At 56.0% G+C, this 25,560-nt stretch overlaps 10 protein-coding genes across 10 annotated transcripts; 4 read left to right on the top strand and 6 right to left on the bottom strand.

Annotated features, from left to right (window-relative positions):
- Positions 1-203: 203 nt before the first annotated feature.
- Positions 204-1,416, bottom strand: MYCTH_2076770 (uncharacterized protein). Its single transcript, XM_003659891.1, has 3 exons — positions 1,321-1,416; positions 870-1,199; positions 204-697 (listed from the first exon to the last, which is right to left on the bottom strand). Exons 1-3 carry the CDS (start codon positions 1,330-1,332, stop codon positions 614-616), a joined length of 426 nt encoding a protein of 141 aa, XP_003659939.1. The 5' UTR covers positions 1,333-1,416; the 3' UTR covers positions 204-613.
- An 810-nt stretch (positions 1,417-2,226) lies between these two features.
- On the top strand, positions 2,227-2,792 carry MYCTH_2115472 (uncharacterized protein; the record flags this gene model as incomplete). The annotated part of the gene is made up of 4 exons (XM_003659890.1): positions 2,227-2,356; positions 2,419-2,462; positions 2,543-2,596; positions 2,676-2,792. The coding sequence occupies 4 exons, from the start codon at positions 2,227-2,229 to the stop codon at positions 2,790-2,792; spliced, it is 345 nt and encodes a 114-aa protein (XP_003659938.1).
- Positions 2,793-2,964: 172 nt separating this feature from the next.
- Positions 2,965-5,829, top strand: MYCTH_2297532 (uncharacterized protein). Its single transcript, XM_003659889.1, has 2 exons — positions 2,965-3,533; positions 3,651-5,829. The coding sequence occupies exons 1-2, from the start codon at positions 3,274-3,276 to the stop codon at positions 4,978-4,980; spliced, it is 1,590 nt and encodes a 529-aa protein (XP_003659937.1). The 5' UTR covers positions 2,965-3,273; the 3' UTR covers positions 4,981-5,829.
- Positions 5,830-8,019: 2,190 nt separating this feature from the next.
- On the bottom strand, positions 8,020-9,521 carry MYCTH_2313903 (uncharacterized protein). The gene has a single exon (XM_003659888.1). It carries the CDS (start codon positions 9,389-9,391, stop codon positions 8,540-8,542), a length of 852 nt encoding a protein of 283 aa, XP_003659936.1. The 5' UTR covers positions 9,392-9,521; the 3' UTR covers positions 8,020-8,539.
- A 2,286-nt stretch (positions 9,522-11,807) lies between these two features.
- MYCTH_2313902 (uncharacterized protein) lies at positions 11,808-13,360 on the bottom strand. Its single transcript, XM_003659887.1, has 2 exons — positions 12,932-13,360; positions 11,808-12,837 (listed from the first exon to the last, which is right to left on the bottom strand). The coding sequence occupies exons 1-2, from the start codon at positions 13,196-13,198 to the stop codon at positions 12,757-12,759; spliced, it is 348 nt and encodes a 115-aa protein (XP_003659935.1). The 5' UTR covers positions 13,199-13,360; the 3' UTR covers positions 11,808-12,756.
- A 2,569-nt stretch (positions 13,361-15,929) lies between these two features.
- Positions 15,930-17,026, bottom strand: MYCTH_2297526 (uncharacterized protein). The gene is made up of 3 exons (XM_003659886.1): positions 16,974-17,026; positions 16,334-16,816; positions 15,930-16,250 (listed from the first exon to the last, which is right to left on the bottom strand). Exons 1-3 carry the CDS (start codon positions 16,980-16,982, stop codon positions 16,221-16,223), a joined length of 522 nt encoding a protein of 173 aa, XP_003659934.1. The 5' UTR covers positions 16,983-17,026; the 3' UTR covers positions 15,930-16,220.
- A 352-nt stretch (positions 17,027-17,378) lies between these two features.
- On the bottom strand, positions 17,379-18,490 carry MYCTH_2313899 (uncharacterized protein). Its single transcript, XM_003659885.1, has 4 exons — positions 18,446-18,490; positions 18,047-18,298; positions 17,876-17,934; positions 17,379-17,822 (listed from the first exon to the last, which is right to left on the bottom strand). Exons 2-4 carry the CDS (start codon positions 18,287-18,289, stop codon positions 17,525-17,527), a joined length of 600 nt encoding a protein of 199 aa, XP_003659933.1. The 5' UTR covers positions 18,290-18,298; positions 18,446-18,490; the 3' UTR covers positions 17,379-17,524.
- MYCTH_2297518 (uncharacterized protein) lies at positions 18,444-19,835 on the bottom strand. Its single transcript, XM_003659884.1, has 3 exons — positions 19,714-19,835; positions 19,446-19,572; positions 18,444-19,363 (listed from the first exon to the last, which is right to left on the bottom strand). Exons 2-3 carry the CDS (start codon positions 19,557-19,559, stop codon positions 19,049-19,051), a joined length of 429 nt encoding a protein of 142 aa, XP_003659932.1. The 5' UTR covers positions 19,560-19,572; positions 19,714-19,835; the 3' UTR covers positions 18,444-19,048.
- A 571-nt stretch (positions 19,836-20,406) lies between these two features.
- On the top strand, positions 20,407-22,418 carry MYCTH_2297516 (uncharacterized protein). Its single transcript, XM_003659883.1, has one exon. It carries the CDS (start codon positions 20,897-20,899, stop codon positions 22,124-22,126), a length of 1,230 nt encoding a protein of 409 aa, XP_003659931.1. The 5' UTR covers positions 20,407-20,896; the 3' UTR covers positions 22,127-22,418.
- Positions 22,419-22,662: 244 nt separating this feature from the next.
- On the top strand, positions 22,663-25,371 carry MYCTH_2297515 (uncharacterized protein). Its single transcript, XM_003659882.1, has 2 exons — positions 22,663-24,636; positions 24,689-25,371. Exons 1-2 carry the CDS (start codon positions 22,815-22,817, stop codon positions 25,144-25,146), a joined length of 2,280 nt encoding a protein of 759 aa, XP_003659930.1. The 5' UTR covers positions 22,663-22,814; the 3' UTR covers positions 25,147-25,371.
- Positions 25,372-25,560: the final 189 nt, after the last annotated feature.

The following is a 25,560-nucleotide window of genomic DNA, read 5'->3' as shown; positions in this document are numbered from 1 at the left end:
CTGCTTTTCCTAGTGTTGTTCATGAATGAGGAGTTTGGCTAGAGTAGGTCAAGGTGCAGAAAACAAGTAAGGTAGTGAGTGCAGGCTCGAAAGCATACCCAGTCGGGCCTGGCAGAACCTCACCAACGGGGGGGCACCTTCGATCACGCCCCGACATTGGCATTGCCGGCATGCGATGGACATGAGATTATCTCATGGTGAAGCCCCATTCCACACTCTTCAAGCATTCCTATTCCGGGTGAGCAGGCGCGCTGCCGAGTAGGAAACACTCGACTCCGATCGGCCAATGGATTCTCAATGCAGTCCTCGTCTTCCGGCGCCCCAAGGGCGCTATTACAGTCTCAACCTCTCCTCTTGCAGAATAACGCGCGTCCTTTTGCCACTTCTGCATCAAGAACAACAGAACATACAGTTCTTGCAGCACCACGAGCACCGACCAAAAGGTTAATGTACAATGAGGAGGGATAAGAGATAAGAGAGAGAAGCAGCGGATTAAAGGAAGCAAGCTCTTCTCCAGCGGACAGAAAGAGGCCCTAAAAGGGAGGAGGATGAGAGACGAGATACCCACGAAAGCAGAATGGTCATTCACAACAGTGGTACATGACTGGCTGCCTTATTTCGGCAGGTCGTTGAGCATCTTCAAGATTTCCGACTCGTTCTCTCCGGCTGCGACCTTGCCGTTATTCCAGTCGACAACCTGCACAATGCATCATTAGCCGCCACAACGGAGATTGGAAGAAAGAGAGGCGCAAATGGAATAACAGAGCCAATGAAAATGAATAGGCAGAGAGCAAAGGAGAGAAAAAAAAAGAAGAAAAGAAGAAAAAAAAGAAAGAAAGAAAGCAGATAGAAGAGAGGCTGGAACATACCACCGGCCTCTGCAGATTCTCGACGTTCTCCTTGAACTTCCTCAGCGCGTCCTGCTCGTCGCTGGCGCCCTTGACGATGGTGCCAACGCGCTGCTTGCCGGCGTAGTCGAGAATGGTGCGCAGTTGGTCAGCCGTCGGCAGGCTCTCGGTGATCTCGAGCTTGAACTCGGGCCTCCGCACCGCGGCCGACTGCGCCGAGTGGTCGCTGGCCTGGTCCTCGGTCGACGTCTCCGAGGCGGCGGCCGACGCTTGGCGCAGCGCTGCCGCCAGCCTCACCGAGGCCGGCGAGCTCGCCTTATGGAATAGGGTAATGATGTCAAGCGTTTTGTGCTGTATGTGTGGTTTTCCACGTCGGACCGGAGTCAGCAAATCTGGAAACACACTGGCTTTGTTGTATGATGAAGAAATGGCTCAGTTGATGTGTGATATGAAATGTTTTTTTGGTCCTTACAAATCGGAACATCTTTGAGCAACAATGCTACTTCTCTTTTATATTTTTTTCCCAGGGACTTGGGCAGTTCTAGGTATGGTGTTTGGGGCGCTGCTTCGATGCACTCCTCTCGAGGTTGCCTTGTTCACGGCGCAGTTACGAGGTGAGGTCCAACCTGCCTGGCATCTTCCGAGCACTGTTCAAACCGGCAAGGAAGCTTGGGCCACATTGCTCCACCCAGCCAGTCCGGTTTCTGCCTGCTGCTGGGTTCAGTCACAGCGAGCTGGCTACGAGTTTGTTCTGAAGCCTCTTTCCACTTATTACAACAACAATGGAACTTGGAGGCTGCGGCGCCTCGACGACGAAACTCTATACCCGTGCCGGCGTTTAATTTCAGGATGTGAACCAATTTATGCATTGCGCTGCTTCTTTCAGATGGTTGCTAAAGAGTTGTTAAAGCGGTTCTCTATCAACCTCTTATCCCCTTCTTTTCTTTTAGCTCGGTTGAGAGTTTGATGGCCGAGTGACTGCTTCACTGCCAAGCCTTGCAAGCCACCATGCCACTTTGTGAAATGTCTATATACCATTTCAGAATAAGGCACAGAAAGTCTTTTAATCTGTCTGGGCCATATTGTCTACATAACTTCCTTGGCAAGGCACAGCCAGCACAAGCATCTCTAGAAACATGTATGATGTCCATCTGTTCATGATTGCCGCTCCATTCTCCACTTGTGCCTGGGGGAAGGGGGGGAAAGGAATTGAGATGACGTAGAGTAGGGGAGCTCTCGCATCTCGCGAGATACAAAAGGATGGTGTTGGGCAAAGATAGCTGTCCTCCAGTATTCAGCAATCGATTCAATTTATTTATTTATTTATTTATTTATTTTTTCAGATTGAGAGTGAGAGTACATCGCCTCAGAAATCATAATGCAGTCAAACGTCGGAAACCGGCAGGTCTACGAGGCTGGCGACCAGCGCAACCCAAAGGCCACCGAGACGGGGTCGGGAACTCGTTGCAACAAAGGGACAGCAAACTCGCACCTGCAGAACGACTCGAGTATGTGCTAGTTCACCCCCGGCTCCGGGGTCCCAGACAGTGACTGACCAATGCGCCCTCAGAGGATCAAAGATCACTCTCGAAACGGGCAGCCGCCGAGGTAAGTGTCTGCACACAGTCATGGCCGGCCCGGTCTCTCAGTGACTGGTCTTGTGGCTGATAATAGTATCAAAGGGGTTGTTGAAGCAGCAGGAGGAATCTCACGAGACGTCGCGACATAAGAAGGACCCAACGCTCCCGGTGAGTGCTGTCCTCCTTCACTCGCTAAGTAAGCAGCAACGGGGCACAGAAAGCTGACAGCATCACTTTCAATGGACAGGCCAAGGCGCACGGAAACGAGCCCTCAAAGGGCGCCCAGATCGATGCCGAGCTGCAAGCGGAGGATGAGGAGCTGATGAAGAAGAAGGGGCAGAGCCTGACCGGCAAGAAGATGTAATGAAATTCATGAACGAGAATCTGTCTATCTACCAAGTAATGAAATGACTCTGGTGCCAAATGACAAGAGATCATTTCCATCAGTTCGGTTGAATGAGCTGGTACTCTGTTGGTGCACCGTTGAGTCGGTGAGGGCAACGGCAACCACGGATAGAGCTCTGCGGGGCCAATTCCCGGTCCCCAACAGGTGGCCATCAAGGTGCGCACCACCGCCAACGTCGCCGTTGCGGCCGGGGTGTGCTTTCCTGGCCTATAGCAAAGGAAGCAATTTTGGTTGAATACCTGTCAACGTCACCAACAACGCCAAGCGGGCAGCAAACTCCAAACGTCCAACCATGACCGCCACCGACCTTTCCTGGTCCTCGTCAAAAGGCGCCTCGCGTGCCGGTACTCAATCAAGACCCAGAGCCATTCCCGACCCGGCAATCCCTCCCTCGTCTCCCTCGACCGTTGCACAGGTTTCCGCCGAGGGAGAGTCGACAATGCCTCCCAACAATGATCCCAATTCTCGCGAGACACTCGCCGTGCATACCTCCCTCCTCTTCGACCCCATCCAGAAGTCCTTTCTGAAGAATGTCTCGGTTGAGGTTAACACCAAAACCGGTGCCATTGCCCGTCTTTACCAACGCGACAGCTCCCATCTCCCGGGCCCTCTGTCCGAGCACGATATCGATCTCCGCGGCAAAGTAGTCCTCCCGGGCTTTGTTGACTCGCACACCCACATCTTCCTGCACTCAGACAAGTACTTCCCCCTCCTCCATTCTCCCTTACCCCTTACCCGGGGGGACCGGCTTGGCCCCCGCCCCATCCTCCTTTCCACCATCCTTACTTGGAACCAGACTGATCACAACCCAATTAGAGAACGTCTTCACTCACACCAGATGCGCGACGAGTCCCCCGTCGAGCGCACCGTGCGGGCGGTCAACCACGCCCGCGCCGCCCTCCTGGCAGGGTACACGACGTACCGGGACCTGGGCACCGAGGCGCTGGGCAACGCCGACGCCAACCTGCGCGACTGCATCAACCGCGGCCTGACGCCCGGGCCGCGCCTGCTCGTCGCCACCGAGGCCCTCGCCTCGAACGGCAGCTACGAGATCCGCACCGAGAACCGCCTCGCCCGCGGGTCCGCCGTGGGCCTGACCCTGCCGCGTGCCTCGGACCCGGCCGACGGCGTCTGGGCCGTCCGCGCAGCCGTCCGGAGGCGCGTCGGCGAGGGCGCCGACGTCATCAAGTTCTACGCCGACTACCGCCGCCGCGTGATGCGCTTCCCGCCCGACACCGAGGGCCCCGGCGGCCGCCTGCTGTTCCCGCCCGACCGCCGCGAGAGGAACCCCGCGCTGCCGCTCTACTCGCAGGAGGAGATGGACGCCATCGTCGCCGAGGCGAGGCTGGCCGACGTGCCCGTGGCCGCCCACGCCGCCGAGACGAGCACCGCGCTGATGGCAGTCAGGGCTGGCGTCACCACGGTCGAGCACATCTTCGCCGACACGTCTCGGTGCCGGGACGAGATGGTGGCCGAGATGGCGGGGAGGGGCACCATCTGGGTGCCCACCCTTAGCACGGCCGAGGAAGGGTTCGACGAGCACAAGTTTGAGTGCTGCAAGAGGGCCGTCAAGGAGGCCTTTGATCGGGGCGTGAGGCTGGCGGCCGGGGCCGACACCGGCGTCTTCAACCACGGCCGCAACTGCAGGGAGATGGAGATCATGATCGAGGCCGGCATCCCGGTGGAAGACGTGCTCGTCGCCGGTACGTACACCGGGTGGCATGCCTGCGGCGGGGACGCCTCCGGGTTCCGGTTCGGGTGGTGGGACGAGGGTAACCGGGCCGACATTGTCGCCCTGGACGCCGACCCCAGAGAGGACCCGAAGGCGTTCCGGAAGGTCAGCTTCGTCATGAAGGACGGCCTGGTGTGGAAGCGGGACGGGCGGCCGGTCGACGCGTTCCCTGCGACGCAGTGGCCGGAGGAGGAAGCCGCAGAGTCGGCCGAGGAGAGCGGGACACTCAGGGAGCCGGCGGCGATCCCTCTCAGATCTGCGTTGTGTGCGGCGTCGACCGCGTCGCCCTCTGCGCCATCGTTCGGCGGACCGACTCCGGCCACGTCGAGTATCAAGGGTTCTAGGGATCCAACACCAGCTGCTACGTCTGATGTAGGCTGGGAGACGGACTCGTTTGATGTCAATCTCGGTTGAAGTGTTCTTGGCCTCGCTGGTTGCCGCCGAGGATATTCTCTGTCTGGGGGCTGGATAGAGAAAAAGAAAACATCATTACAAATATACATATCCTGGTTCGCCACTTCGCTTCCTGAGACAGCTGAATTCAGCTAAGTTGAAAAAAAGAGAGATGACTGATGCTCGAAAGGTTAGGTGACAAGGGAGTGGTGACAAGGGAGGCAGCCGGATATTTGGTGTTGTTGGCCTTTCCTTTCTAGCCAGTGCACAGCTCTGGCTCAATGGAAAGTATCCTGATGAAGCATGCGCAGACCTCTTGAACTCTGCCGGCTCACGACCGATCTGTGTCTAGATTTCTGCGTGGTCCCACACCGCGGTGTCTGACGACCACGGGAGTCAGTTCTTAGAATGGAGTGAAGCAGGGGAGAGGTGTTGTCACTCCCCGGATGCGTCGCTTCCACTTAGGATACGCCCCAAAGAAAGGAATTGACCAAGGCGGAGTTGGCGTCCCTTGTCATTCACGGGGCGCAATGTGTTGCTAATCCAAGATTATCAAACCATCGGCGGCTCGGGCTGTCAAAACATGTCGTGCACTTCAGAAATTCAGACCCATCCACACAGCACGTCAGCGAAGGGGGGATTTTCGGCAAGGCAAAAAACATGCGCAAGAGGCACAACACCAAGGCAGCTCGCCCGACCTACCCCCTTCGCCGCCCCTTCGGTGGCAGCATATTCTGTACATAACTCGGCGCGCGCCCCGGGGCTCCGGCCCGACTAGTCAGACGCGCCTCTTTCCACGCCGCCGCCTAACCCGCGCCCACTGACGGTGCCGGGAGCGCGAATACACACATACGTGCTCACTGCTCGCCGTAGCTGGTCAGCAAGGCGACGCGGCCGCTGAACGAGGGGCGGGGGGGTTAACGAGCGGATGGGCTACCTACCACCTTGCCCAGGGCGCCGGGGCATGCCTTTGTGGGTGGGAAAGAGTCCGATGGGGGGGGAAGGGTTCGATAAGAGTGGGGGTGGGGCTCTTGACGGCGGAGGTGGAGTTGGGAATCCCGAGCGAAGGTGGGAGGGGAGGGGATGTGCCGCTAGGTTTCGAGTTTCCGGCCATCGAGCGCGGACGGCGCCATAGTTAGCTGGGTGAACTGGATTCCGCGAGTTGCTTTTTGCCTCCTCTTGGGCCTTCTTGCACCACCATCACCACCACCACCACCACCTCCTCCTCCTCCTCTCCTCCTCCTATCTGCTTCTCTTTTCCCCTTTCTCTCCCTCTACCTATCACGCAACGCCGATATCTCCCAAGAAGTACATCTCACAACTGGGGTCCCGCGGTTGCCCCGAGACACGCATGACATATATGCGCGGCTTCCTACATGCTCTCATCTCGTTGCGGGAGCTTCCCCTGTGGTATTCCTGACCTGTCACAGGTCCCCTGGACTATACTATTCCGTACATAGTTAGGAAGCTAACTCATGTCTTGCACTGACCACATTGATCAAGGTTGCGGCGCCAGAGGGGTTCTGGTGATGTCTCTGTTCACCCGTCAACTCTTTCCTTGATTCGCAGCGGTTAGAGACGACAATTTGGATCGCTTTTTCCATTTTCGACATCCCGAGCGCGGGGTGCGTCTCCTAACCCACTGGGCCATATCCTGCGGTGTGCTGTGTTTCACTGCAAATACCGTAGCCCCGCGTCCCTGCAGGTGTCGTGCGCACTATCATTGCACTAGTGCCGTAGTGTATTGGTGATGGATGTCCATCACAGAGTACACTACTTCGTAGCGAGAGGGGTGTTTGCGCGGCAGACAGGAACAGGTTTAGTCTCTCGCTAAATAGAGGAGGCGAGGGTTTGTTGAAATCTGGAGTCGGTGGGTCGATTACTCGGTCTCATCGTTGGTGGGTCGCTGAGGCTGTCAAGCTAGTGTGCACTGGCCAGCTGCTTCGGTCCGCATCAGGATCTTCGGCTGCACAGTTTTGCTTTGGATCAGGTCCCTTAGTGTACGTACACTATCATCCGTAGTGTATTCATGGCCTTTTCCCTCGCCCCTCGTCATTATCTCGGCCGCGCAGGAGCCTAGTGAACTGGGCGGGCAATGTAGTAGGGAAATCATGCTGGACCGTAATCCGTACCAAAGGTAACTAAGGTATTCATTGTCCAACTCCATCACTGTAGAGTGGGGGAGCCAAGCGGCACGGCAAGACAATGAATGGTGACCCAGCGTGTTGGTTGTGGTGGCTTGATCTAAACGCGGAAAACCGAGCAAGGTGTCGGGCCTGCCATGGAGGCTTTGGAGTGCGACAATTGAGGGCAATTGGCCCATTTCCCGTTTCTTTGTGTCCAGCTTCCAGAATAAAAAGGCTGAAACATGTACATACAGTACCACTGCCGGGCGGCACGTCGAGCGGTGAGGTGTGGAGGAAACATGTCCTGCAATCGACTCGGTGAACAAAAAGCTTAGGAAGGACCTTACGAGCTGCCATCGCGTTCCATCACCTGAGACGGTGTTAAAGGAGAATGGAAAATCAAGGCAAGAGTCATCAGCCGGCACTGGTCGCAATTTCCTCGCCGCCACGCGTGACCCTTAATTGCAACCACTTGACCTCCCAGCTGCTGTGATGTGACGACTTGCCGTGACGAGCTGAGGAAAAGCTGCAAAGAGATGCGCAACAAATAGTGTAGGTGGAGTGATACCACCATTTCCTGTCGGCGCGCTGATGGGAAAGGGAAGAAGCGTGCTAAGGTGACATTTGAGTGTGGGGTTGAGTTTCTAACTAATCCGTACATAGTAGGTCCATTTCACCCTGGGCCGATTCTGGCAATGCCAAGCACGGCGACAATCTGGCCGCCGAAAAGAGCGGCAATTACCGCGGGGTCCAGCCGGTTGCGCGGAGATCGGATGGGACCAAAGCCCCGGGTCTGGACCTGGCCATGGATGTTTGTCTTAAGAGCAGCAAACTTCGTAGCGCTGATTAATGGTAGAAAGGTAAGGCGAACACACGCCGGAGGTTCCGTCCGGTGGCGATCGGGATGAGTATAGTAGAGGTTACCACATGAGGTGATTGTTTCGAATTTGGTTTATTCAGATCGGATCAAAAAAACTGTTCCGAGCTTGTATTTCGCCAACTGCTGCACGAATTCTCGGAAGTAGGTTGATACATGCAACGTTAAAGAGGCTAGCCTGAAAGAGAGAGCGAGAGTGTGTGTGAAAAAGAGAAGACAATTTATTTTTTTTGCCCATGGTATCGTATTGTAGTGTGATGCAGCCCATGACTCCGGCAACGCCACCAAAAGAACCCCGAGAATGCCGATGCAAAAAAGGGCCTTGATCCAAGTGTGTTCCTTCCCGCAGCCATGCATGCAACCCAAAGTCCCACCCAGACCTCCAGGCCCCCCTGATCCAGAACCCACTCTCCCCAAGAAACCGTAGTAGTGGAGACCTCAACGCCGGCCGTAGTACCATGCAAATGCAAACGCTCGCCAGCTGTAGCGATAAAGAAAAATGAATAACAATAGTCAACAGAAGAAGGGTCGAAAGAGTGGTATCGAGTAAGATAAAATAAAAGAATCAAGAGATGGTTCAAATCTCGAACGTCTCGTCCTCCCCGGCGAGCGTCGGGCCCGAGTCGACAAAGACGATGCCTCGCCTCTTCCACCCGCCGCGCCGGAAGTAGTAGTCGGCGTCTTCGGGTCCGCCGTCGTAAGTTCGCGGTCTTGGCCGTGGCCTGGGCCTGGGAGGGGGCGCAGGGGCGAGGCCGAGACCGCCGCCGGGCCCAATCTCCTCTTCGGGCCACGAGTCGTCCGCGGCCGACGATCCGCTGAAGGTCAAGCTGCACTCGCTGCTGGCGTCGCTGGGCGTCAGCGAGGGAGCTCGCCTCCTGGCGCTGTGAGGAGCGGTGGCGTTGGTGAACTTGGTCAGGGCCGGGGTGGGATGGTAGTTGCTGTTGTTGCTGTTATTGTTGCTGCTGTGGTTGCGGTTGCTGTCGCTGTTGTCGAAGCCAAAGTTGAAGCCGTCATAGATGACCGTTTCTGATGACGGGTTCCGGCCGTGTAGCGGAGACGACGGCGGTTGGTGAGCAGCTCGGCTGGACCGGGCGAGCCGCAGCTCGTGTGGCAGGTACGGCCTGGAGCTGCTCTCGCTGAAGGCATCCCGGAGCGGCGCAGACGGGGCCGGAGCAAGAGACGGGTGCAGCCGTAGAGGATCCCAGTCGATCGACAAGTCTGTCCTGGGGGAGCTTGTGGAATCGATCGATGGGCGGGCCGGCGAGCCGGCAACGCTGGCGAGGTGCTGGTGGCGGCGAGGCATCTCGCTCTGGTTCTCGAGAGGCTCGCTGCTGTCGCTCCTGTGTTGTCTAGAATTCCTGTGTCTCCGAAAACCGTGGAGGAAGCTGTGGAGGTGATTGCTCGAGGTAGGCTGGAGGCCGCACAACATCACGCGGGATCGATGTCCTTCTAGTCAGGTATGTATCGGCTCGTGGAATACGAACTTTCGGTCTGGCAATCGGCTGTTGCCGGTTGCATTTGGCCGAGACGGGCACGGCTCCGTGTTGGTGTGCGAGGTGAAGGCTAACAAGTCCTGGCAGAACGGGGCTCCGGACGAAGTGGAGGGGGAGGGGAACATGATAGTAAGTATGCAGGTCCCGCATCCAGGATTATTTGTGCCTGACGACCATATCCTGGGCGAACGGTGACCCGATCTCCGCGATGACAAAAAGGTGTGGTACCTTGCAGGGTCAAGCAAAGGTCCAAGCTGAAAAAGGGACAGGATTCGGTGATTACTGGTCGCTGCGCAGTATGTGGCTGACTAGTAGCAGCTAAGGTAACTACGTCAGTCCAGAGATGGCAAGATTTGGGGGTGTGACCTGATGTTTCTTAGCTGCACACCATCTCCGCCATGCTGCTGGTGTGGCCATGGGGTGAGACCGGAGGGGCGTGCAACCAGAGATATAATAGTTCTCAACCCTTAAGTATACCCCAATCAATCCCACGATTGTTGTACAGTCCTCTCTGCCTGGTCGGTGTGTACGGCTTACTCGATGTCGTGTCCCAACGATCAAAGCCAACTCATCAACAATCCTAAACAACGACACCTGTCAAAATGAACAATCCATCGTGTACGGTCGTGTACGGACAACACTTGGCTGTCCCCGTAGTGTACCAACGCGGCCTTGATATGCTGCTGCTGACAAACAAAGCCCCGTCTCAGGGTCGTTGTGCCGTCATTCCGTCATTGAGACAAACGATGAACAAACTAACCGACGCTAACCCGCCAACCAGCCGTCCTCAGCCCACCGATCCTCTTGGGGGTTTGCCTGCGCAAAAAGTGGCCACGTCGACGTCATGGACGCCGCAAGCAGATCACTCGGCCCCGCTGAGCAAGCAGCCCCAGACACTGGTGGGTGGGTCTCCTTGATCTGCTGTGGAACCATTGCACGGTTTAACCTTGCCGGCCTGCTAAGCTAGTCCGTAGTGTACACTACGAGGTATGATGGGTAAGTTTGACCCCCTGTCTGGGTATTAACAGGGGGCTTGACAGGCGCGCGTAGGCAGGAAAAACTGGTGGTAGAGGCCTGAGAGGTTTTTCCGAGAGATCCCTGTCGGTACCTGTGCAGGGGGTGAAACTTTGGCTCGCAACCATAGTACACTACTACGTACCTAGCAGTAGTGTAGAGTACTTCCCTAGTCAAGTGTACAACTCCACTACGCTAATCCGTAGTGTAGTGTAATTCGGTCAGGCTGTGCTAGCTGTACTACTTACAAAACGCCACCAACGCTTACGATAATAGGAAGCTAGCGAGACTGGAGATCGTTTGTTGCTTGGGATGCCCTGGGCTCACAGCCTTCTCGACCCGATTTGTATCGGACAAAATCTGGAGAAAGCCCACTTGCTGGCCCTCGCCCCAGGGCCCAGAGATCTAGGTATCAGCACAGGGCACAATAGCCATTTGAAGCTACACTCAGCAAATTACCTTATCTGGGGATGCATTGCTTTAATGGACACAGAGGAAGGGGGATTTTTTTTTTAAAAAAAAAAAAACCGTTCGTATTTGTTCACCGGGTCTCGCTCCGAACCCCCGACCTTAGTTATTTCATCGCGCGGCATCTGCTCACGGGACCGGACCAGCTGGCGCTGTGAGCTGCTGCATGCTTGATTGGTATGTTCCAAATTGGGCGCTGTCAGCAACCCGGCTGTGTGGTTGATCCGCAGATCCTGCGCCCGGCGCTGCGAATGGGAGCGGCTGTCCCGATATGTGGCGTCGAGTTAGGTGCTTGGCACCCGCTCCTGCTGCGTTTCGAGACACGGCAAGGCCCAAGACTGCGAAGCTGGACTTTCCCCAAACCGTCGTCGCCGCACTCCGAAGGCGGCAGGCTGAGCCGAGGAACCCCACCTACACTACAAGACACTATCACCACCGACAGCCTCGAGGAATATCAGCCCCTGGTGTCAAAAACAACAACTGGGACCGACCAACTCCGAGGTAGTTGATGGCCCCCCAGGATTCCCTGTTCGTCCCAATAGTAGCTCGGGCCTGAGCCTTGTCGTCCAACGGTTCAGCCACCCCGCAGTTTCTGATCGGTCAAGAGTTACCCTGCTCCATCGCAAGATTGGCCCAGCTGCAGCCCGTTACAGAGCTTTGGCGCTCTTGCCTCTACCATCGCTCCGTACTGTAGTACACACACGTCATATTCAAGGTTTGGGTGCCAAGAGCCGGCCAGCGCCGGCGCGAATTGACACATGACGCGAGTACAGAGTCGGATTTTCTGGTATGACGGGGTGACAACGAGCAACTACCGTCGCTTACTCCTACGGATCCGGGACCGGACGAGCGCAAAGCCTCGTTGTGGCTCGAATACTTGACCCTCTGAAACACTCGAGGAATCCGAGCGCTGTCAGTCCAAGGATCCTTGGTGACGGTCACAGGCAAAGCAAACAACAAACACTATTCCGCTAAATTGAGCGTAACATCCTGTAACGCCGTGGGTTGTAAATCGTCATGCGCTCCCCGACTCGCTACCACGTCGAGCGCATCACATAACAACATCTCGAACCTCAGTGGTTTTGCTCTAGGGCCTGGACAATCCCCGATCTCTCGTGGCGGCCTCGGACAGCCGCGAAATGCCGACCCGTTCATTGTCCTTATCAAGTAGGTACCTGTACGTACGGATACCCATGACAGATCTGCCCCGCTTTGAAGACCCGATGCAACCTCCCTGAGTCGGGTGCACATTGACGCACGTGGTACCCAGATTGCGCTGCTTACTCTCCACACCGATCCCCCAATGTGAACCGCCACAAGCTTCAGCTTTCCGATGCGCTTTGTTTTTTTTCTGTGATACCGACCCGTGTCGCAGCAATGCGATCAACCTTGTCGCCAGCGCCTCGAATCGGGGCCCGTGTGCATAACCTGGCTTGGTCTGTCTTGCTGGGGGCGGGAGAACAGGAAACGGAAATGAAGTGGGTGCACTATCCCGACGTGCTTGTCCTGGTAAAGAGAGGATTAGTGGTCGCTTGAGGAGGTACCTCTCTTCGATGCAGCAGCCCGCAACACCCAATGTTTTGCAGTTTGAGTCTCTCTCTCTCTCTCTCCCTCTCTCTTTCTCCCTCCAGGGAGACACCGTGTAGACACGAGAGCTAGCGCTTATGCGAGATCATGAAGGGTATAGCCTGCGTGAGAGTAGTGTAATGAAGGCAAGGAAGCTCTTCACTCCGACGGGCGGTGCGAGGAGGCAGCGCGCATCGAAAAGCTAACCATCGCCTCTGGTCGCGCATTTGTGACTTGTGCACTGCCTGCCTCGTCACAGGATACCGTCGCTCTCCCCCTTGAGCCGCTTGACTCGCTTCTGTTCCCAGTTGTCGAGGTCTTTTGCTGCCAGTCTCTGTAGATAAGAACACCACGTCAGCGAATAAGCCACTCCCGGCTTGCTAATGGAAATGGAGTGGCCAAAAAAGGAGGTAAAGGAAGACACATACGTAGTACTCCTCCCGAATGTCAACCTTCCTGCCCGATTTGCCCAGACCAAGCTCCTCCTCGCGCGTCATCTGCCGGACTTTCCGGTCGTGCCGCTCGTACCTGATCGCCGTCGCCGGGGTGAGCGCGAAGGAGCCACCCACGATAACGGTCATGAAGGGTAGACCGAAGAGCAAGAAGGGCCGCTTGGCCATCATGGCGCGGTAGCGCGCCCCGAAGGTGTTGGACTCTGCCGCTGAGCGGTATTTGCGGTTCTGAAAGACTGCCATTGTTCTTTCCTCCTTTGCTTTCCCCAGCCGGTTCTTTTTTATTTTTGAATTTTATCAAGCTTTCTGCTCGAAGTGTTGAGGTGCCGCGGGCTGTGGGAAGTCGAGGTCATATACCGGGTTGGGGCCGATATTGTTGTGGTGTGATTTTGAAATGGAGCTCGGTCGAGATTGACATGCAGCGCGGCATTGGGGAGCATTGGAAGCATTGAGCGCGATTTGAGTGGGTCTATCTGGAGGGGCACGGAAGTTGTTGAAGACCGCGGGTTAGGGTTTTCCGAGTTATCAGCTTGCGCTCAGAGCCACTTGAGCAAGCTCTCTCACCGCTCACTGTGCCTGATTCTTCGGCACCGCATTGTTGAAATTCACGTCACCCGGGTACATGGAACGTGACTTTGTGCGGACGCGCTTGAATTTTTGGATCTTGGAAGACACCAATTACTGTTTCGGGCCTCTTTACAAGTGTGGGCAATGCCTCGAGCAGGAGCAACCCTGCGAAACGTGTGGCTATCGACATGTCGTTTTGGCTCTCTCAGGAGGCTCGGGCAGTCGAAGGGCACTTGGAGGTAGCACCCCATCGCAGATTCTCTCTACGCTACGCTAGCTTGTCAGTTCGTCTCTTCAAATAACCTCTGTCCGTAATGGCCGCAAAGGCCACAACGCCACCGAAGTTGCGCCTTACAAGCAAACCACACGGCGCCCGATGTAGTGCCCATTTTGGCTTCAGCTGATTCTAGGATGTCCATCATGGCCGACCTCCAGAAGTTTGCGCCGTCATATCGAGCATATCAAAGCTCCAATGAGTTAGAGCCAGCTGGCCAATACGGCGACGAAACCTCTTGGTCTCAAGTGCTTGCGCTTTAGTCCGGAGAGACTAGACGCAGTTTTCATTGGGCACCGACGGTACTTGAGCTGTGCCTTCCCATTTGAAGTGTCCCTTAGTTTTGCGTGAAACTGCTGCATTTCGTGCTACACGCTTTCAAGCAACCAGGACAACTCTTGCCCGTTTTGTTCAAAGAAGTAAATGCCAGTAGATGCCAGTTGAACCCCTCGGGCCGCTCTGCGCCGCAAAGGATTGTCTCGAGGCCACAGAAACACCCTCTTGGACGGGGACTACCAAAGTTTTCTGCACATTTCCATTCATATCAAAAGTCAGATTCATTGAAGTTCTGGCCTGAAAGGGCGGCCCGTCACCTGGAAGGTCGTAAGGTCTCGTATGACCTTAAGACCCGGAGCGCCTTCCGTGGTCCACTGGCTCTCTTCCCAGTGGCTCCCTTCCCAGACTGTCTACGCCGAAGCAGTTGTTCTGCGGTACTCAACTAATTGCTTCATGCTCTACCATCCACAGCTTGAGTGCCTCAAGCCTCTACACTCCCTTGCCCCTCGATCCTTCGCATCTTTGGTTCATCTCAAGGTTAATCTCAACCAATCTCCCTAGCATGAACTTGATGGTGCTGGCTTCTGTTTGCAGTCACATTTCTGCGCGCGTGGACAAGCTTGATTTGAGGTGATGCCTGCTACGGGATTACCTCCCATGCGCACCGTCCGTCCACTGGCTAGCCACACAAGCACCGGGATTAGTAACAGCAGCAGCAAGAACGAAACAACAGTCAATGTCATGCTCAGAGGTTGGATCATGGCTACTGCTCATATCTCGAACTATAATCCTGCCAGGCCAACTTCACTCCTCCTAAACTTACGATATTGATTCACCAGCAGAACGATTCACTTGCCTTGGCTGAGACCATTGTATCTTCGTTACAACATCTACCCAGACAACCCGCAGAAGCATAAAAGAAACTCAGAGCAAAAGCGATCGTGAAGGCTTCCATGAGTCTCATAAGACCTCAAAGACACCTGGGAGCCGGGAACGACGTCTTGGCCGGCTTGCACAATCAGCTTCCCTCTATATCCAATGAGATGAAGGCCGGTGACTACCGTTCGTTCAACTCGAGCAAGAAGATTCAAGGAATTTCACGAATGCTACGTTATGGGTGAGCTGTAAGACATCCCTTACGCTAATAACAGCTTCGGAGAACTTTGAGCGAAGAATGTTGTGGTCTCTGCCTGATCCTTACGACCTAGAGCTAGGAACAGGAGCCGGCATTCCATGATGGAGACGGGACTTGGCGACGAAAACCTTAAAGGCCCCGCAGACATTGCGGAGATAATCACTTCCGTCTGCTAGGGCCTCAGAGACAGGGTGAGTTTTCATACCGCACGAAGTCAAGACAAACTCAGGTCCCCGTCACGCTTGAAATATTTGTGAAGGAATAGAATGAGTTCGCCAGCAATATCTTTGGTAGCTCAGCCGTCCACCCGGTAGCCAGACGATTAAGCGCTCAGCATGCAGTTGTCATGCTCGCTATTTTCTGATATCCACACCAGCCAGCAGCGGTCTCCTTACGGGACAGCGAAGGACAGTTATGCCCCTTAGAAAGTGGCCGATACCGTCAAATCGATCCGCCCATTCCTGCTTCCTGCCGAAATAAGTAGAGGTTCATCATTCATCACCCAGAGCTTGATTCCAATTTCAATTATTGGCGAGCAACTTCGTCCTCCCTAACGACAGCCCCAGTCCGGACTAAAGACGAACCGTTTGTAACAGTCCAAGGTCCCCTTTGGTAAAATAGATAGCGGGCTTTGTTGCGAAATCTCCGGTTTCTCTTTCAGTCATGGCGGCAAGGATCGTGAATGACATACTGATCCTAAGTCAACTCGAAAGAGTTCCCTTAATCTCGGCAGCAGTTCCGAAGCAGGGTGAGATCAAGCTCAATCCATGGGGAAGAGCAGGAGGGTAGTCGGAGGGCCGAGGGTGTTGTCAGAAGCAGTCATAGCAGAGCGAGGGCCTGGGGTTAGCTAGACAGGCGCACAACACACAGAACAGACGTGCCGGAAATGGAATCGGTTCGATTAATAATGTGAAATTTGTCCTCCCCCTCCGGCCAGGAGCCCTCCCTCAGCGCTCGGGCTATCTACAATGCTAGAGTACACAAAGAAAAAGGGGAATCGGGCAGCGGATCGTTTATAGCACGGAGAGGTCGCCGAATCTCTCCTGTTGGCATTGTCAGCATCCTCGGTCCAGAAAGGGTTCGAGGTGGAAGCGAAATGAATGGGGAAAGAAGAAAGAAAGCCCACCTTGTAGCCTGGCACGGACCAGCGGCCCTTGGACACGAGCTTGGAGGTCTTCTCGTCGATGCTGGGCTCGGCGGCGGCGACCTCGTCGACGGTAAGGTCCTCAAACGGCCGGGCCTCCTCAATGTTCTTGAGCGTCTTCTCGAGATCCTTGAGCTCGAGGTCGACCTTGGCCTTGGTGGCCTCGGCGTTCTTGATGGCCTCGACCTCGAAGGCCTCGATGGCCTTGAGCTGGCGGTTGAGATCGTAGGTGGCGGGCTGGAAGGCGTTGAAGCGCTTCTCGATCTCGTCGACGATCGCCTGGTTCTTGAGCACGGAGCGGTAGTAGGCGAAGTCGACCGTGGTCGGCTGTTCCGAGAGGAGCTGCACCTTGCGGCGGACGTCGTCGTTGCGCTTCTTGAAGGCCTGAAGTCCGGCCACCGTCTGGCCGCGCAGGCCCAGCGACGTCGTGATCTTGGCCCAGTCGACCTTGAGAGCTGCGCTTCGCTGTAGTATTTTGCGAAATACAGGAGACGCGAAATTAGCTCAGCCCGGCAACCTCGCAAAAGCCTAGCCAGCGCCCAACTGCCTGCCGCATCCCAATTCCCCAAACGCCCGTTCCCTAAACCGTGAAAAGAGGCTCCAATTGATTGGGGAGACTTACTGCGGCCATTGTTGCTGTGGTTCTGCGGTGGTCTGGAGTGGGGGGAGTTCAAGGGACGTTGTTGCTCGAGTTTGCCGAATCCAAAGCAACCTCTGCCGGCGCCAGGAACGGTCACGTGATCTTACGGGATGACCCGGCCGGTTCCCGCGACTCCTGCTAACCATGCTGGGAACCTGGTGCCAACGCGGGTGTGGTACGGAATCTTTTTCCATCTAACGCAATATCATGGACTTCAAGCTCGATATCTCGCAATTTTTTTTTTTTCAGTCGATGGATTTCAACTAATGAACAGATGTAACCAGCAGCACACACACACACTCTCTCTCTTCTTTTACCGCTACATGTAAAAGCAGACCAAACAGCGAGCATTACGGATTACACGCATCAACACCCGGGGACAGAGCAATTGCGCAACGGTTTCCATTCAACGACTCAAATATGGTCGTCGTCAACTGACCAGCATCAGATACCGATGTCGATAACTGGCAGAGCCTCTTGCTTCCAAGAATGTACCCGAAAATCCACGAACAACGCTGGCTTCCCGCTCCAGACTAGACACTCAATGCCATGATTGAGTTGACTATGTCATTGTCGTTCTCTTTCAGCGCCTTGATGGCCTTCTTCCGGGACACATTGGCTTGAGTCATGACGAGCTCGATGTCCTTGTCCTCGATGCCTTCCGCATCCACCTCCTCGCCATCATCCTCTTCCTCCTCCTTGGCAGCCTCCTGCTTGTGGTCGTGAGCGTGGCCGGCGTGGTCGTGCTCGGCGGTCTGGCTGGCGAGCTGCTGGGCGGCAGCGGCCTGGGCGCTGGCGTTGAGGTCCTCGATCTTGGCCTCGCCAAAGACGCTAGTGGCGGGGTCAGTTCCGAGCTTCACACGAGGCGTCGGTAAAACACTCACATGTAGGTGTTGCTGTTGGGGGACTTGTACACCTCGGGGTTGTTGATCACGAAGAGGATCTATCCATATCCGTCAGCGGTCCGGTCCCCTTGCTCCCTCGGCCCATGACCGAGTTCCCGCCCCGCCCACCGGTGGGCTCAGGCCACGTAGCCCTTCTTCCGTTGCACTCACGTTCTTGGGGCGGCGCAGAGTGACGCGGGTGATGCCCGGCACCCGGGTGAGGTGCAGCTTCTCGATGGCCTTGCGGGCCTTCTTCTCGTTGCGGGAGTGGATCACGGCAGTCGAGCCAGCGGGAATGCTAGTATCACCACCAGCCTCGGCCTCGGACTCGTCGCTGGAGGACTCATCGAGCTCCTCGACGGTGGGCTTCTTGGTCTCCTCCTCGGGGACTTCCTCAACGCGGGGTTCGGCCATCTTGGAGAGCTAGCACCGTCCAACTTTGTCAGCTCGCCACGCTCCGCACACAACACAATTGCTTTTAGCCACTGCAGCAGCCGCAGTGGCCAGGCTTCCTGTACAATACGGGAGCCTGGAATCACATGGAATTGGTGATGCTCAAACGGGACTCACATTGATGCAGGAAATGCCGCTAAAATGGGTATGCGGGGGTTAGAAGGAGCTGGTCAGTCGTGGTGGGAAAGAAATGTTCGGGGTCCAATTTTCAGGTAGGGCTTGTTCGGCACCTGCAGAGGTACAGACGCTAGTCCCGATTAGGTAATCATTGTCTTCATCAAGTTCCCTAACAAAACGACCAGCGCAACTGGGCCTGGATCTTCAATGACCAACCTGTTTCACACTTGTCAAACTCTCACTAAATAAGAAACATGCGTAGAACACCCAAGCAGAACGGAAGGGAAATATTTGTCGCCACGGCGTCCGCCAGGGTTTCGTATTCTGATAGCTCACACAGCTGCGCGCAACCGGCGCTGTGCTTGTGGCATGGGCAACAACAGCCCGTAGGTCTTGGCTGTTTTTAGGCTCAATTTCGCATTTTCCATATGACGCCGGTCACCTTGACGATGTGACATACAGGTCTTCCGAAAGCGACGCAGAGATAAACCCAGCAACCCGAATGCTGATGTTCATGCAGACCGTTCCAGAATACCATCCTTCCCCCCCAGAAAAGCCATGCCGAACCAAAACGCTCCCCCAACACAAAGCAGCAGATTGCCTTTATGCCGCGGCCCTGATCTTGGCAAGAGCCTTGCGCTCCTCGAACCTCCGCTGCTTCTTCAACCGCATAACCTTGAAGCGGTCGAAGTCGGTGAGCGACTGGCGGCGCTCCTGCTGAAGCTGCTTCTTGGCCCAGTTGCTCTCCTTCCACTTGGCGTCCACACCGCTGGCCTCCCACGCCTTCTTAACGGCCGCCGTGCGCGCACCGCGGGGAAGCTTCTCGATAACGATCGGGGTAAGAAGAGTCCGGGAGAGCTGGACAACGCCGCGGGGAGTGGCGAGCTTAGGGTCTGAGGAAGGACCATCCACGAGGACCTAAATTTCAGCAGTTTAGTCTCTCCGTTCATGCGAGCCTCCAATGCCCCGGCGGGCCCGTCACGGATCGGATTCCACGTACGCGCTTGTGGTCAACGATCTCGACGATGGCCGCCAGGCTGCCGTTCTCGAGCTTGAGCACGCGGCCAACCTGGACGCGGCGCCAGCTTGTCGCTCCGATCTCGATCGATGCCATTTTGGTCGACGTTCTGATACGGTCGGTCGTGTTAGTTGACTGGTTCGCAGGGGGGGCCGGCGAGATTGAAATCGTGCAATATGCGCAAAATGGCGAGAATATATTATTCGTCGTCTAGAGTCACAAGGAAGTAGGTAGGAAATGCTCGGCGTACCTTTGATGCTATTCCGGTGCCGTCAAAGAATCCGTGTCGCTGCCGTTCGCCGATATCGAGACCGGGCAATTTTTGTGCGCGCCTTGGTAATTGGCAGGGCTCGACCAAATTTTGCGGAACACAAGGTCCCGATTCCGACGGCCGAGCTGCAAGCCACACAAGGTGGGGCTGGCTCCTATGCCATGGTGGCTTGAGTCCCTTAGTGACCCACATTATCGACTCCATCTTCCCCAGATTGACTTCATCTGATTCTCCATCAGTTGCCCTTAGAGGGCCTCCGTTTGACGTATTGCTCTGCAGCGGGTAGTAGACTCTCTGCTTGAAACGCCGAGGTAATGTCTAGTCGTGTCACCTACCAAAGTGGTATAACCCTCCTTGAGATTTTATGCGCTCCGAACAGTTATAGCATCAGATAGAGGTTCGTCAACGCCTGATAGCTTTGGGTACTCTCTGTGATCTCCTCAACGTACCCAAATGCCTGGTACAACCAAGGTAGGCATTGCAGCTGTGAAAACAAAAATAATACGCTCGCAACTATCCTACAATAGTAGTGTAAAGTAAGGACGGGATGCATTCCTCAGTCGAGGGCAATGGGCAGATGCGAAAGCCCCACCCTAGCCTGGAAGCCGTCCGGTTCTCTTGCTGATTGGCAGGACGTGGTTGCCATGTGGTTGCATATGCTCGAGCAGGCACCGACAAAAAAGATATAACTAAAGACAAAGAAGGGCAAGCCAGAAACAACCCTGAGCCTTGCCTGCAGCTCGAACCCCAGAAGGTGGGGGGCCAGCCACAGCAGTTACAGTACGTCGGATACGCAACAGCAAGGCGGAGCAACACCTCGGATACCCAGCTTCTTCGATACACAAGCACGGATCAGCTACTTCACAGTAACCTCGAAAGCGAAACATTAAGTCGCTTCTTTCCATATTTAGCCAGGACCATCAGGTACTCGAAACAGCAACCCCAAGGGATCCACCGCCCCTCATCTCGTCTTATGTGGAAAGCACATCAACCCCACAGATCGATGCCGAGAGAGAGAGAGGAGGAGTTCGTGAAGACTAGTTGTGTCAACATCCGTCAACAGGAGACATCTACGGCCTCGCCGACCATACCAGCATTTCGTGCTTGCTAACCCAAGCACTCAAAGAAATATCCGAAGCCGCTGGTCCAGCGAACAGCAGCGATGGCTCAGCCAATGGGCCTCACGGCCTCAGACATAGAATTCGCCGAAGCTACGCCAGAGCAGCGGCGGATCTCATGGGAGCTGTGCAGTCGAAAATGGGCGGCCCCTATGTCCGTCGACGATTATGTTGAGCGGGAGCAACACATGGCGGAACATGAGCTCAACCGGGATGGGGGCTGCCGATATTGGGTGCTCTACCTCAAGGGTTACCCCAGACAGGTGATTGCCAGTTGCGAGACATTGCGAAAGCCGATGTTTATCGCCGACTGCGCCGAGAGACGTGTCCGCGAGGCCCACGGTTACGTCGTCACCAACGTCTATACCAACCCGACCTACCGCCGGCAGGGAATGGCCGCCTTCCTGCTCCGGCGCGTCCAGGAGCGAATGGACGCCGACAGCGACTGCAGCGTGCTATACAGCGACAGCGGGCGGAGCTACTACGCCAGCCTTGGCTGGCTACCCATCACCAGCCACCAAGCGACCCTCACCCTGCTCCCATCGACCTCATCGTCACCATCAACAACCCCCTCAACCCCGCCGCGGCGGCCGCAAACCCGGCCTCTTAACCTCTCCGAGCTTCCAGATCTCTGCCAGAAAGACATTGCCCACCTCACTAGGACCCTCACCTCCCTCGTGACCGCCACCGCCGCTAGCAACAACAACAACACCTCCATCTGCTTCTTGCCCACCTACGCGCAGATCTCCTGGCACCTCGCCCGCGCCAAGTTCGACGCGCTCAAGATCCTCCCCTCTACTACCATGGCCACTACCCCGCTGACCGTAGGCGCCGTGACGCTCCCCTCCCAACAGGGCGTCGCCTGGGCGTGCTGGTCTCACGACTGGCGCAACAAGCGGCTGCGGGTGCTGAGGCTGGCGCGTGAGGGTGACAGCCGAGTCGAGGGCGGGGCGGGGAAGGAGGATGAGGTGTTGGAGGAGGTGGAGGAGGGAAGCGACGTGGCCGTGGACGAGACCGCGTGCGTTGACGTCGCGGCGCTGCTGGAGGCGGCGGTGGCCGAGGCGCGGCAGTGGGGGTTCCTGGAGGTGGTGGTGTGGAATCCGAGCGACCTCGTCAAGATGGGCTGCAAGAGCGTGGGGAACGCGCTTCCGGATGAGGTCAAGGTGGTATTTGAGCAGCGCGTGGAAGGGTGTGTGCCGAGCCTGAGGTGGAAGGGAGGGAAGGTCTTAGCGGGCGTGGTGTGGGAGGAGAATCATGGGTATTGTGGGTGTTGACGGCAGAGCGGGTGGATCGAAGCATGGTTATGCTGGAATGCTGGGATGCTGGAATGGGCTCGCTGCAGGATGAGAAGAAAGCTGTGCAGGCGACCCAGCTGGGAGCCTCACCACCCATCAATTTTGGCCTGGCCGGCCAGGGCTGGAAATGGGTGAAGAGTAAGTACCTAGGCTTGTCAGCTGGGTGTCAAGACCCGTAGCAGACTGAGCAAGCCTTGGCGCTGCGTGTTTTTGACCCCCTTCTGATTTCTGTCTTTCTTTAGTGCTTTCTTTCTTCCTCTTTTTCTTCTCTCATTTTTTTTTTTTCATTTTTTCTCTCCTCTGGTTGTATTTGCATTGACTACCGGGTTGTTTTAACAAGCTTTCCGGTGATAGAAGGTGGCTAAAAGTTCTTAGAAGTTGGGTGGATTCAATTGATGTTGGGTATCCACTTCCTCTGGGATCCCTGCCGGGAACCCCTTGCTAGACATGATGAAACCAGCCAGGTTCAAGCCAATCAGCTGTGGCCTTCGCATCCTTATGTGAGACTCGGTCGTCTCTTATCATCGCTCGACTTCTCATCGACCAAAGGCATTCGCTATCACTCTCTCGCCGTTCGCACCGTTCTCTGCCATGATTGACTGACCAATTGGCGCCTTAACGAGGTCCGTATACCCAGACAAATGGGAGCGCCCTTCGTCCACCCAGAATGTCGCTGCAGCCGTTGAAAACGACCGCCGTCGGCGGCCGCGACCCCTCGCTCCTCTCGCCCTCCGAATACGACGCCGACGCCATTTCCATTCGCAGCGACCAGGACACCGACAGCGATGACGACGAGCGTCAGCTTCGTGCGAGGAACAGCCGCGAGCTCCGCGCGCACGACAGGCTGGTGCTGATGGAGGAGGAAGAGCTGGACCACTTGGTCATCGAAAACCGGAGGAAGCAGGAACGCCAGCGTAGGGGTTCCGGGCTGCCGATACCCAACCCGCTCAGGTTGTTGACCAGGCGGCTCAGTGACGTATCACCATCGTCGTCGAGGAGCCCGTCTGTGCAGCCGGGCGAGTCGGTTGACGACCTTAGGGCAGAAAAGAGGCGGGCGAGGCGGCAGAGGAGAGAGATGAAGCGAGATCGGCTGCTGGCTGATGCACAGCACGGCGAGGACGGCGAGCTCATGTACGAGATGGAAGAGGGCGGCATGAAGGAGGGCAGCTCGACCGGCGAAAGCAGCGAACGAGAGGATAGCGACGAGGTCGACCGGAAGCACTTGCTGCATGTTACCGATACCAAGTCGAAGCGAAAACGCAACTGTTGCCGTTGGGTGTTGTTTTACGCCATCATTGCCGTCGCCTTTGCCATCCTCGTCCTTGTGGCGTGGAAGGTATCCCTGGATCGGAAGACGACGCGTTATAGCCAGAAACTCGTCAGCAACGGCACCGCCATGTTCGCACCCACCACAATCATTATCAGCTTGGACGGGTTCCGGGCCGATTTTCTCAATCGGGGGTTGACGCCGAGGCTCAACGCCCTCGTTAAGGAGGGCGTATCACCCCTCTATATGCTCCCGTCTTTTCCTAGTGTCACGTTTCCCAACCACTACACGATGGCTACAGGGCTCTACCCGGAGTCCCACGGCGTTGTGGGCAACAGCTTCTGGGACCCGATGTTGCGGGAAGAGTTTTATTATACGGACCCTTCGCGGAGCATGGATCCCAAGTGGTGGAAAGGTGAACCCTTTTGGGTTACAGCGCAGAAGCAAGGGCTCAAGACCGCCATACACATGTGGCCCGGCAGCGAGGCAAACATCCTCAATGTTGACCCCACGTATTTGGACAAGTACAACGGAAAAGAGCTGTTGCCGAAGAAGGTGGACAGGATTCTTGAGTTTTTGGACATGCCGGACTCGGACCGGCCTCAAATCATCGCGGCGTATGTTCCTAACGTCGATGCTGACGGGCACAAGTACGGGCCGAATAGTACTGAGATCCGGTCCACCATCCAGAAGGTGGACAAGATGCTGGACGACTTGTTCAAGGGGCTAGAAGAACGGCATCTGGCGGACATTGTCAATATCATCGTGGTTTCTGACCATGGCATGGCGACTACGGACGTCTCCCGGCTGGTACAGCTCGAGGATCTGGTGGACCTGAGCAAGATCGAGCACACGGACGGCTGGCCACTGATCGGATTAAGGCCAAAAGATCCCGCTGATCTCAAGGACATATACAATGGGCTGATCGAGAAAACGAAGGGGAACCCCAACCTCGAGGTCTACCTCCGCGACGTTGACATGCCAGCACGGTATCACTTTTCTAACAACCAGCGCATTGCTCCGTTGTGGATCGTGCCTAAGGCGGGCTGGGCGCTGGTCAAGATGGACGAGATGAACTTGAAAGAGGCACAGGCTCAAGGGGCGGTGTATCATCCGAGGGGCCTTCACGGCTATGATCATGAACATCCGCTGATGAGGGCAATATTCATCGCCCGTGGCCCGGCTTTCCCGCACCAGCCAAACAGCAAACTCGAGGTATTCCGTAGGTGTCATCTGTCCCGCAATAACCCATATTCGTGTGCTAACGCTGCCAGAAAATATCGAGGTTTACAACATGCTGTGCGACTCCGTAGGGATCGAGCCAGCGCCCAATAACGGCACCCTTCGGCTGCCCCTCAAGCCAATCGGGCTGCATGATGACTCGGCCACGGACGGCCTGGACACGCCAGCCGATCCCGTGGAGGCTCACACCATTTCAACCGCTTCTACAAGCAGCGCTCAGACGAGCGTCCCGTCGAAGTCCGTTGGCGTTGACCAGCCGGTGCCGCCGCCGCGGCCGACCCAGGCGCCCTCGGGCTCGGACAATGGCGGCGAAAGTGACAGTGACGATGACGACGACCACAAGGATGATTCCTCGGCCGTCGACAATGCCGAGTCGAAAGTTAAGGAGTTTTGGGATTGGTTCACCGGAAAGGTGAGCACCTGGTGGGGGAAAGTGACGGGTAACGGCAAGGAAGGTGAGGATGGTGGCAAAGACAATTCCTCCGGATAGCCAATTCTTTGCTTGCTTGCATGCATTCTTCAGTGTATAGTATATTAGTTTACAAGCGGCATTTGCTTTTGGGTGCTGCGTGGCGTCACAGTTTTGGTGTTGGTTATGTTTAGCAGGCGCATTAAGTTTTGCTTTCTAAAGCGCTTTGGGCGTTTCGATGTGCACATCACGCAGTCATGACGAGCGTTCGCGGTTGTCACAGAGAGCGAATGAGAGGGATCCGTCTTTTATTATCAGAAGAAATCCAAAGCAATGCCACTTTTCGGTGTTGCATATCGATACCAAGAGTATTACTACAAGTAAACCACGCCCCGCCAAGCCGTGGTCCGGCGAACCCAGATGTGGAGTCGCCAGGGGCAAGTCGCGCATCTCATGTCGAGGCGCGCGCCGGGGTGGGGCAAGGCAGGGTGCCAT

Source organism: Thermothelomyces thermophilus, chromosome 1 (assembly GCF_000226095.1).
Source record: "Thermothelomyces thermophilus ATCC 42464 chromosome 1, complete sequence".
Lineage (NCBI taxonomy): Eukaryota > Fungi > Ascomycota > Sordariomycetes > Sordariales > Chaetomiaceae > Thermothelomyces > Thermothelomyces thermophilus.
The sequence above is the reverse complement of the archived record's forward strand: the minus strand, read 5'-3'. Positions and strand labels throughout refer to the sequence as shown.